The sequence below is a fragment of the Morone saxatilis genome, unplaced genomic scaffold (assembly GCF_004916995.1).
Source record: "Morone saxatilis isolate NCDOM2014 unplaced genomic scaffold, NCSU_SB_2.0 Contig23, whole genome shotgun sequence".
NCBI classification, from domain to species: domain Eukaryota; kingdom Metazoa; phylum Chordata; class Actinopteri; family Moronidae; genus Morone; species Morone saxatilis.
The window spans coordinates 9,722,700-9,734,227 of NW_023339796.1; the positions used below are offsets into that span (position 1 = coordinate 9,722,700).

At 39.7% G+C, this 11,528-nt stretch overlaps 1 protein-coding gene across 42 annotated transcripts in view; it reads right to left on the reverse strand.

Annotated features, from left to right (window-relative positions):
- Positions 1-11,528, reverse strand: part of obscnb (obscurin, cytoskeletal calmodulin and titin-interacting RhoGEF b) — a 53,710-nt gene that overhangs the window by 17,543 nt on the left and 24,639 nt on the right. For 11 of the 42 annotated variants that reach the window (XM_035671089.1, XM_035671088.1, XM_035671087.1 and 8 more), the window contains 13 exons: positions 10,993-11,259; positions 10,547-10,813; positions 9,661-9,735; positions 8,952-9,026; positions 8,365-8,460; positions 7,672-7,743; positions 7,011-7,091; positions 6,628-6,705; positions 3,023-3,289; positions 2,254-2,532; positions 1,494-1,751; positions 951-1,217; positions 423-695 (listed from right to left, as the gene is read on the reverse strand). The exons of 1 other annotated variant lie outside the window; for it this stretch is intronic. In XM_035671089.1, coding sequence (XP_035526982.1) covers positions 423-695; positions 951-1,217; positions 1,494-1,751; positions 2,254-2,532; positions 3,023-3,289; positions 6,628-6,705; positions 7,011-7,091; positions 7,672-7,743; positions 8,365-8,460; positions 8,952-9,026; positions 9,661-9,735; positions 10,547-10,813; positions 10,993-11,259 — 2,355 coding nt within the window. The remainder of the gene's footprint in view (positions 1-422; positions 696-950; positions 1,218-1,493; positions 1,752-2,253; positions 2,533-3,022; positions 3,290-6,627; positions 6,706-7,010; positions 7,092-7,671; positions 7,744-8,364; positions 8,461-8,951; positions 9,027-9,660; positions 9,736-10,546; positions 10,814-10,992; positions 11,260-11,528) is intronic. 30 more of the 42 variants (XM_035671113.1, XM_035671102.1, XM_035671099.1 and 27 more) reach the window with 25 other exon arrangements.

The following is an 11,528-nucleotide window of genomic DNA, read 5'->3' on the forward strand; positions in this document are numbered from 1 at the left end:
CATTATTATTATTATTGATGAAATTAGAAAACAATGCTGCTCATGCACGATAAAGCACTGTAATGTAAAAATATCCACTAATCTACTCACGAACTGCAAACTTTTTAAGGAACCCTGCAGAAAACATCGTAATACATGGTATATTTACTCTTACTCTTTAAGAATTGCACCCATTTTTTTTTGTTTTTGTTTGGACAATCTTTGAGTAATCAGTTGAAATTTGGTATGCATACTATTTTAAATCAAACGTATGCAGAATATGGCAATTAGTTACACTTTAGTGACAACAAAACAAATTTGGATTTAAAATAAACTACAAATATTGTGTTTATAATTGAATTAAAATTCTGCAGGGTCTAAAAGGACTAAGATATTGCTTATCTCAGTCTCTACTGATCTTACTGATCTTTATAACACGATACCTTTGACTAAGAGCTTGGCGGTTGATGTTAAGCTGCCAGTTTTGAACGTGACAGTGCCAGAGTCATCTGTAGCCAGGTTCTTTAAGGTGAGTGTGTAGATGTGGCCCTGGCTCAGCCCTATCTCACTACTGGGGCTGTTCTCCAGCAAGGTGCCATCCAGCCACCACTGCACCTTGCCAGGTGCCCTACCAGACAGCTGGCAGGAGAAGGTTGCCCATTCTCCAACAAAGACGTCAGTGGCCTTAAGACCACACACAATGAAGACTTCTTTCACTGTTGAGTGAAAAACACACATACACATGTACTGAGCCTCTGAGTTACTCGTTATCAGCACTATACTACTCGACAGAGCAACATACAATACAAGACAGAAAGGACAGAACATCATGACTCATCACAGTTTACAAAGACGTAAGCAGTCCTAAAAAAACCCTACTATTCTATTTGTAAAAATAAATTGTAGAATACAGTCAGAATCAAACTAATTAGCCTTAACTAAACGGACGCAACAGTATTGAGATTGGCTACCTTGCACTGCCAAAGAAGCTGTAGTCAGCTGGTCTCCTGCGTCACACGTGTAGTAGCCACTGTCTTCAGGCTCCAGGTTCCGCATACAGAGCTCGTGAATGCACCCTTCCTGCCTCATCTCATACTTCTTACCGGGCTGGAGGACCATGCCTCCTTTCCTCCACTCAACGCGAACACCTGGCTTAGACATCTCACAGCGTAGGGTAATATCATCACACTCTATGGCGTCCTGGTTCTTGAGCTCTTTGCGGAAAAACACTGGAGCACCTGGTTAGAATTTAAAATGGGAAAGTTTGGCATCAGATGTTGAGATGGAACGTTTGGCATCAGATAGTTGAGATGACAAGACAAACATCTCTGAAGGGACTTTAGATAAAACTTTTGCTGATGCACAATGATGCCAGACTGGGTGTATGGTTGCGGGAAGTGGAAGTTCAAGAATATTTCAGCTGTTCATTTCAATCTATCTTGCTCCACATTCTTGAATGTGATCGAGGTGAAAGGGGACTTTTTGTTTTTTTTAGAGGTGGCATCTTTCTTTACCTTCCACAGTCAAGGAGACATCACACTGTGCATCTCCAGTGTCACAGGTGTACATTCCTGAGTCATCAGGCACCAGGTTGTGGATACGAAGCTGGTGGAATGTTCCGTTCTTCTTCAGGTCATACTTGAGACCTGCTTGGATGACCACGTTGTTTCTGGTCCAGGTAACAGTTGCCTTGGGGTCAGAGATGGTGCAGGCCAGAGTGACAGTTTCACCCTCTAATGCCAAAGTGTTGTGTGGCTTCTCTAGTATTAGCACTGTAGATATGGGAAACCCAAAACTAGATTTAATAATGGTAGCATTTATATGCAGGCTTTTCCCTTTTCCCTTCCTTCACAACCCTCGCATAAATAATTAATAAAGCTATAAACATAAAAACATACATGCATGCATGCAGTGACTATTACTATATGCTAACACAAACTTTACAGCATAGTGATAAAAGATCTGATAACTTCATCAGAAATATACTGATTTCAATTTTGTAAAAAGAAACAAAGCTATTAATCAGTAAAATTTAAAATGAGTGCTGAAAGTAATCCATCTTCAAGAAAATATTCTACAAATTAGAGTAGAAAGTTAAAGTAGTTTATCTCCTTTGGTAGCAATATTTGTGTTAGCTAAATGCAACGAATGGAAAACGTTAGGATGGTGAAGATGATGGTGCCAGCAGATTTCCATTTGCCAAGACAAAGCTGATGGTTGATGGAAATGGATGTAAGGAGTAAAAATCTCTAGTGACCATATCATCTCCTTTACCTTTGGGTTTCTCCTCCACCAGAAGACAAGCCACAGTCTTCTCTTCTCCCACTACAAAGGCAACATCCCCTGATTCATCTGTGGTCACCATCTTCAGGACCAAACGGTGCACTCTGCCCTGGCTGCTCATTTGATTCAGATCGTTATTTTGAAGGAGGTTGTCCCCAAGCCACCATTCCCCGTTTGTCACGCCAGAGTGTGACAGCTCAACCTCAAAGACAGCATCCTGCCCAGTGGTCACAGTAATATCACAGAGTTCTCGTAGGATGCGCACATGCTCTGAGGGTGAATGGGATGATAGGAGGTCAGTGATCAGATCTCAGCAGAATTTCCAGAAGGCATCAGTAAGAAGGTGACCAAGAATCTAATTTACTTACTTAATAAGTAAAGTTTGACAACTGGCAACTGATAGACAATCTTCAGTAGTACTCGATTTTACAGAAAAACTAAACTGTACCAAATACTAGAAATTGCACAAACCTCCGTTAAAGTCTATTCACTGTATCTGTAAGGTGATGACCCACAACAAATATCAAGGCAAATATAGTAGAATGCGTAGCATCAGATAATTACGTAAAAGTCAAACTACATGCCAACTAAGACATCGCACTTATAACTCAAGGACTGTGAAATCCGAGAGACATAGATGCTGAGTAGAAGATATGATCCAGTGCTTGTTAATGGGAGGGATGTGTAAAATGAACTTCAGGAACGATGAAGACAAGAAGAGACAAGAGAACATAGATGAGATGAAGCTGTGTTCTGTTACCTTTCACAGTCAGGCTAGCAGTGCTTCTCTTGTCCCCTGTATCGCAGATATATTCTCCACTATCCTTCACATTCACGTTGTGTATGATCAGGATGTGGGTGGTGGCCCTCTGCTCCAAACTGTACTTTTCCCCATGGATGAGCACAGTTGAGCCTTTCAGCCAGGTCACCTTGCAGTCGGAGTTGGAAGTCTCGCAGGACAGGGTGGCCTTGTCTCCCTCAATGGCCTCTTGACTTTCCAGCTCCTTCTTGAACAGTACAGGTGCGGCTGCCAGAAAGATCATTATTAATTAGGATGAATTATTTTAACAATTTCTTCGGTAAACACGGCCACCACGAAACACAAATATACTATATACTAAAGAAACATAAATACTCACAATTTTACCAATTCCGTACCATCAACACGCTTAAACCAGAGCATGAAAATAATTGTTAAGTCACTGGTTTATCTACCCCAAGTTTGTGGTAAAAGACTTATAGACTGAATCAGAAATCCAGCCACAAATTAAGCTATTGTAATATGGTGAATCACTAAATAACCATGCCATACATAATGTGTGAGAACCATAAAACAACACAGAAGATTCAAGAGTGCTAAGACAAAATACAAATACTAAAAATGCTTTTGTTTATTTTTGTGGGGATGTTTTCCTTTAGAGGTGACAGGACATGAAGGAGGAGTTATTGTGGGTGACATGCAACACAAGTATCCTAGCAGGACTTGAACCTGGGACATTGACAACATCCATCAGCGTCTTACACCACTAGGGCACCACAACAATACAGAATTTCAATTAATGAACAACAGGAGTTTAGTTTACATTGTGCGTGCAGAAAACTTGCTGTAAACAAGAATTACAAGGAAGCATATTGATCAACATAACCAATATGTAATTGGAATACTAAATTGAAATGTAAAAGTGAAATATTGTCAGTTGACAATGTGAACATGCACACTGTAGAAATGTGACGGAATAAGTAAAGTGCAGATTGGATACAAATACAAAGTCAGTATAAAGTGGAAAGATAAAATAAAAAAGGAGCCTTAGGAAATCACAAGCATCCATGTTCTGTGATGATCTTAAAGAACAACAGAAAGTGTCCCACAAGGAGGATGATATAGACAAATGATATATGAAGTTCAGATGTTATTTTACTGTATTCATTCTCATCCCAAGAAATAAAATGCATATTCCCCTTACCTCTGACTGTCAGAGAAGCAGTGGAAGTGTGGTTACCCACTGTGAAAGTGACTGTCCCAGAGTCAGCTTTGGTGACGCCTCTGAGTGTGAGGCTGTGTACGCGGCCTTCGGTGTTAATCAGGTTCATTTCATTATTCTGTAGAGGGACGTCCTGGAGTTTCCACTGGGCCAGAGGTGCCTCCTCGTGAGAGACCAGACATTCAAAGCGGACGTCCTCGCCCTCGTAAACAACGCAGCTCTCCAAGAATTTCAGTATGTTAACCTCGACCTCTGTTTGACAAATACATTTCAGCAGAATAGTTAAATAATTTTTGTCTGAAGTGAGCATGTGCTTGGCAAAGATATAATTCAAAGTGTGATTAAATATATAAAGATTCATGATGAGTTGTTATTGTGAGTATTAAGTGAAGAAAAACAATATAGGGTGTTAATGTTCATGTTTGTGAAGAAAGACCAGAGACAGGCACAAATGATGAGATGAGATCGGTGATCAAACTCAACAGAAAATTGTTTGCGTGAATAACTACAAGTGCTTTGAAAACAATGAACTGCAAAGCAAGAACACACGTGGGATGAGAAACAATACTTGAACATCTAAATGCCGTCAAGAAGAGAGCAAACGGGCTCTTTAGATGAAAGATCGATGCAAGCCATGATCAAGTGGTGGAGTGATGTGGGACACGCAGAAAGAGGTGACTCCAGAGGGTGCATGAAAAGGTCTTAAATAGCCAGCTCCTACCCAGCACAATAAGGACAGCTGAAGTCCTCTGGCTGCCGGTATCACAGGAGTATTCTCCTGAGTCAGCTCTCTGCAGCTTATAGACAACAAGCTCCACAATGGTTCCTTCCTGTTTCAGGTGATACTTGCTGCTGGATGCAAGCACCCTGTCGCCACACCTCCAGACCACAATGGCTCCCGGCTTTGTGGTCTCACAGCGAAAACTAGCGCTCTCCCCTGCCTGTCTTTCAAGGTTCTGCAGCTGGGTTTTGAAAAGCACAGGCTGGGCTACAGGGGAGGACGGCCAAGAGAAAGTAACAGAGGTAGAGTGAGTCATACATTCCCTATTGATTATAGTCACTGATAGCTTAAGCATAATTAAAATGCCAGAAAAGGGAAGCCTCTTCTGTATTCTTTGTTTTCATCACATACTAATGTATAAACAACCAACATTAACTAAGATTAGATAAGATAAAATCTTATTTTTTTATTTAATTTTTTTCTAACTATTTATATAGAAATAACTTTCAAGTTTATAAATTATCAAGCATACCCTTCACAGCTAGTTGTGCAGTGCTTTGACAGTCACCACTGTCACAAGTGTAACTCCCAGAATCCTCTGGGTCTACATCATGGATTAATAGTGTACCCAGGTGTCCTGCTTGTTTAATTTCATACTTGGCACAAGGACAAAGACCAAGTTCTCCTTTCCTCCACTCCAAAGGAACACCAGGTTTAGAAAGCTCACAGTGCAGAGTTACACTGTCCCCTTCATCAGCCATTTGGTTTTCAAGCTCTTTTGTGAAAATAACTGGGGCAGCTGATGAATGAAAAGAAATAACCAGATGTTTATCTACAGTAGTCAAGAATGGTGATGGAAAAGAAACAGTGAGATAAAGAAGAGGGGATTAAAAAATGAAAGGAAAGACTTGATGGCAGAAGACTGCAAAAGACTCTGACATGGTCTCCATCCTACCATTTACTACAAGAGAGGCCGAGCTTATTGTGTCCTCTGAACAGCACGAGTAGCTTCCTGTGTCTCCAGGTCTCAAATCGAAGATCTGTAGCTTATAACTGAATCCCATTTGTTGCATTTGGTACTTTTCTCCACAACTCAGGACTTGAGTTTCCTTCTTCCACTCTACGGGCAGTCCAGGTTTAGAAAACTCACAGTACAGAGTGACACTGCCTCCCTCCTCAGCCTCCTGGCTCTCCAGGTCTTGAATGACTACGACCGGAAGAACTGGGGATTGAATCAATTAGATAAGGTGTTGATGTGTACGGTTGTGACTTGCAGACTTTCAAATGAGATACTATGAAGACTACAGTATGCTCTGTAAGAAATATACTATTTTTTAACTTACCTGACTAAGCGTTTGATAAAAATATATGGCTGCTTTTGTGTGTACACACACATACACAAACATACAACAACACAGATGCCATTCTTCAATTCAATTCAAAACAGTCTGTTTAAACAAGTCTGTTTAAATATAGCTCTTAATTATTCCTATCTTGAGACAACAGCAATCCAGAATACAGGAAAATCTGGATTTCACGAGTGAATACAAAGTGAGCAACAACAATAAGGACTGATGACAATCTCCGCATACAAAACTCCACATGGGAAACACAACACTACTGAGGGGAACAAACAGTGTGCAGGTTCCACAAAACTTCTACCTTGTCCATTCACTTTGTTATCCATCTTTGTAGGCTCTGGCTTTGGTGTGACTTCAGACACAGCAGAATTTTCAATCTCTGCAGGTGTAATTAATTTATTTAGATCTTAAACATCTACTGTAATAAACACAGAACACCAAAAATGACAAAAGATGTTGCCGATCTGATAAATCCTACAAAAAGCACAAACAGCAACAAAAACAACAGTGAGGCCCAACTAAATGCAAGTGCCAATACGCAATCTTCAACTCATCTGCCGACAAGAACAAATGGGCCACAACTATTGACCCAGAACACAAACAACATGCTGAATACAAACAGAATCCCATTTGCACTCAATACAAACCGTGTTGTCAGAGTTTCTTAATAACACTGCCACATACCTTCAATTCTCTTTTTGGATTCCTGCTTCTCAAGTTCAACTTTGGGGGTCACTGCTGAAGCTGGTGCCTTCTCTGCTGTAACTGAATTCACGTAAAGGCATATAATGTAGGTTTTAATTCAGCTGACATGAACTGGAAATTATCACCGACAGACTGAAGCAATGTGCCACGCAGGTTTTAGAGCCATAATGTCCAAGACAGACTACACTGGATTTCTGTTTGTCTGAAACTGATGGTGACAAAAGCGCTTCACTTGTTCTACATGTGTTCATGCCGTGTGCAACAAGAAAAGCAGTATCTTAAAAAACGTACAGACAATGACGCAGTGCAATAACGAAGAGACAGTTGAGCATTAAATACTAGCTATGGCCGAACTATAATACAACATTCAATATAATTCAATATTTATACCATCTCTCCCAATATTCATACTGTGACATTCTGTGAACCTAACCATAAAACATTAAACATTAAATTAATTTTGTCAGTTGCTCACCCCTTCCTGACAGTAGCACAAACAAGCCACAGCCAAACATACAGCATGCTTGGTACACCATAGAAAGTAAGAAACATCAGTAGAGATACAACACCTGGGAGTGGGATGTTGCAGGAGACAAGGAGGAAGCGCAAGGCCAATAAAGAGCTAGAAATCTTTGCATACCTTCTACTGGCTCTTTGCTCCCCTGCTTCTGTATATCTTGTTTTGCAGCTTTTCCAGCAGCAGTGTTTTCAACTGGGATAAAACACAACATTAACCTCGCAATCTTACAGTGATTCTATAACCTGAGGACAACAGTTGACCAGAGCCAGTAAAGCACACATACACTGTCACACAACTGTTTACAACTTGGCATAATGTCAAAAAATAAGGGAAAGCCATATCTGTGAGAACGCAATAAAATCAATAAAGCTAGAAGCAAAAACAATTAAAGCCTCTCTCTCCTCTCATAGATAATTATCAATAATCCAACACATAGCAGGAACCCAACACAGTGCTGCCAAAGTGCCATAAACATATAACACCATAAAGTATGACATTCAACACAGAAGGAGTAAACAAAGCATTAAATTACAGGACAAAATACTGCACCAAATGGAACTGACAGAACATAAACACACGAGGGCTAACAAGAAAACAAAAACCACATTCTTTATACATTTTAAACAATGACCAGGCAACATGAAACTGTAAATCCAAACTGAGATGCCTATTCCCTCCATATTTTCCAGTACTTCTTAGTTTTTCTACAAGCTTGAAATTGCATCTGGAATAAAACAAATGACGACCATGCTTACAGTGCTGACAGATGTCACATTGTCGGACAAAAGCCACAAAGAACACAAGTCTCATTACCTTCACCTCCAACTTTGAGCTCTTGTGACTCTCTCTGAATCTCCTGATTGAGGAACTGCTGTTTAGGAGCCTGTCCAGTAGATGGCAGTGTCACAGCTATGAAATTGAACACAACATTGGGCCCACAATTTGAAATTGCCTTAGGATAGCACTTGAGACATGTCTCCATATCAATAAGTCAGCTTCCATGCAACAAAGTAAGCCAGAGACCACATTAAAACACAGATATTGAGACTGAAACAAGGATTTTTTTCCCTACAAGCCCAAAATTGACACAGATTATTTTAACGGGTGAAAAAAGCCACATTTACAAGTACGCAGGTGAAACAGTGCAGGTTATGTATAAAATATAAGGTTGGGTAAAATTATTGAGTATTTATCCTTAAAGGAACTCCTGAAAGCAACAAGACACAATATGAACCAGCTCATGACCCAACAAGTTTCTGTTTGACAACACCAGTCAGCAGCCAAGACATGGAGTGCTTCTCACTTTTGGATTAACAAAGCAATGCATTGCACACAATTATTACTTACAAATGCACATGGGCTAAATAACCAAGCCAAGCTAAGAATCTTCAGAGAATTACCTTCTACTGTCTCATTTATCTCTTGCCTCTCGTGCTTGTCTTTAGCAGCCACAGACGGAGCTTCAGGTGTCTTTGCTGGATGCAAATATAATACGGAAATAGAAATGCTGCATATAAGTATACATGACAGCAACCACTGACATTGCCAGCCCTGCAGTATTTAATATAAATATGAGATATGAATATCAGCACAGCCTATAACTTCACAAATTCTATAACATTCTGAATTCTCAAACCCCACAATTATGTAAAGCAAAAATTATGTGAAGGACAACGAATCATGCCACACACAAGATAAAGTATGCAGATGTAAAATCCAGCCAACAACAGATGTCTTTCTCTGTCAACATGATACCAACACAACTGCCACAAATACAAGGGTTCTTATTTCTATTTCCTAAATTAGCTGGTTATGCTACATAATGTATACTGCAATACAACACTGAGAAAAAAGACCCACATGAAAAATACAAAACACAATCCCACTATTTGACACAGCAGAGGCAAACAAAACTGCAACGTAAAAAGTCTGGTAAACTAGAATGAAAATAATGCTGCAAGAAAACATTTATCATAACCTATATAGGCCAAAATGTACAGGCCCAATTACACGGCAGGCTGCACTTGTCTACACAAAGGCCATTATCAAGATGGACAGAGCACATAAAGCTGAGAGTCAAGCCAGCATATTGCCATCTTCCTTCCATACCTTCCGTTGTTTCTTTGGTCTCCTGCCTCTTAGATTCCAGTTTAGTAGCTGAAGGAGGAGCTGACAGCTTCACAGCTGAGAGGAAACAATTTCAATGCTGTTACACACTTGATCCTTTACTGCAATTTACCATAATAACAAAAAACTAAATATCACTTGACGAAATGGCTCATAGCTTGTAAATTAAAACAATTTCAGGAATGAGCAAGCACCACAAACCACAGTTGTAACAACAATACAACCTGAACAAATATCAATTCGATTGTTTGATTAAATAGACAATTTATGGACATGTATTGTCTATGGTCACCACTATTACCAATTAAAACAAAAACGTAACATACACAAAAGAGCAGCAAGCAAGGTCTGCTGAAAGGACAAACTGTGTTGTGTGAAAAAAGAGGATTCCTTTGTTTCTCAAATAGACATTAAAAAAAGAAAAACTGAAAGAAGTGATGAAAAATCCTCTAAAGAAAAAAGAAAAATTCAAACTCTGTATCACAGCACAGAGCACACTGCAGAAAAGCAATCCAGGCGAAGACATCCAACCTATTGATTCACCACATACAATGTGAATGATGCATTTCATGAATCTGATGTCCCACAAAGAATGCTGACATTTTATGAGCCAGCAAACAAACAAAAAAAACAAAGTAACAGCAACAGAAATATTATAGAAAGTGCTTCAATACAAGTTTTTCAGTCAAGACAAAATCAAATTGTATTAAAAATATTCTTACTATCAATTCCACAAAAGGTTTTAAAGCCGTCAACGTGATTCAGTTTGAACAATAAATCTCCTGCAGGGACAAAAATATGTTACACAACAAAATGTATTTTTCTAAATTACAAAGACACATCTTATGCAATGTAGAAATCCTCCTACCCTTGATCTTCAGGCTGGCTGTTGTCTTCTGGTCTCCACACACACAGCTGTAGTCTCCGCTGTCTTCTGGCAACACTTTATTGATCAGGAGTTCATTCACAGAGGCCTTCTGCTTCATCTGGTACTTTTCTCCAGACTTCAGGACCTGTGTGCCCTTCTTCCACTCCACTGGAACTCCAGGTTTAGAGATCTCACAGCACAGAGTAACGCTGGCTCCCTCCTCAGCCTCCTGGCTTTCCAACTTCTGTTTGAAGGTCACTGGTTGGGCTAAGCATTTATTAGTTGGTTAGTAACCAGTGGCATGCCATGATGTAAAACATAAAATGACATATAAACCAAAACAACAAACACTGAGAGGTTGCAATTGCCAATGACAGGCAGACCATAAAACAAACATGGCTAAATGTGTACATATAAAAAGTTGCCTTCAACAATCCTCTCCCTACCCTTAATATTGAGGCTGGCTGTTGTCTTCTGGTCTCCACACACACAGCTGTAGTCTCCGCTGTCTTCTGGCAACACTTTGTTGATCAGGAGTTCATTCACAGAGGCCTTCTGCTTCATCTGGTACTTTTCTCCAGACTTCAGGACCTGTGTTCCCCTTTTCCACTCCACTGGAACTCCAGGTTTAGAGATCTCACAGCACAGAGTAATGTCGGCTCCCTCTTCAGCTTCCTGGCTTTCCAGCTTCTGTTTGAAGGTCACTGCTTGGGCTGAGCATGTATTAGCTGGTTAGCATTCAGCAGCATGCCATTACATAAAACATATATATTTATATTATATATTGTATAATATATAATAATTATACAAGAACAATCACACAACAGAAAAACACTGACAATTTGCAATACAAGGTGAAATGCTACTCCAAAAGAAACATTTCTAAATATGCACAAATAAAAAGCTCTTCTATAGAATTTTCTGTAAATGTTACTCAAGCTGACTCCTTGAAAATTCTCTCCCTACCCTTGATCTTCAGGCT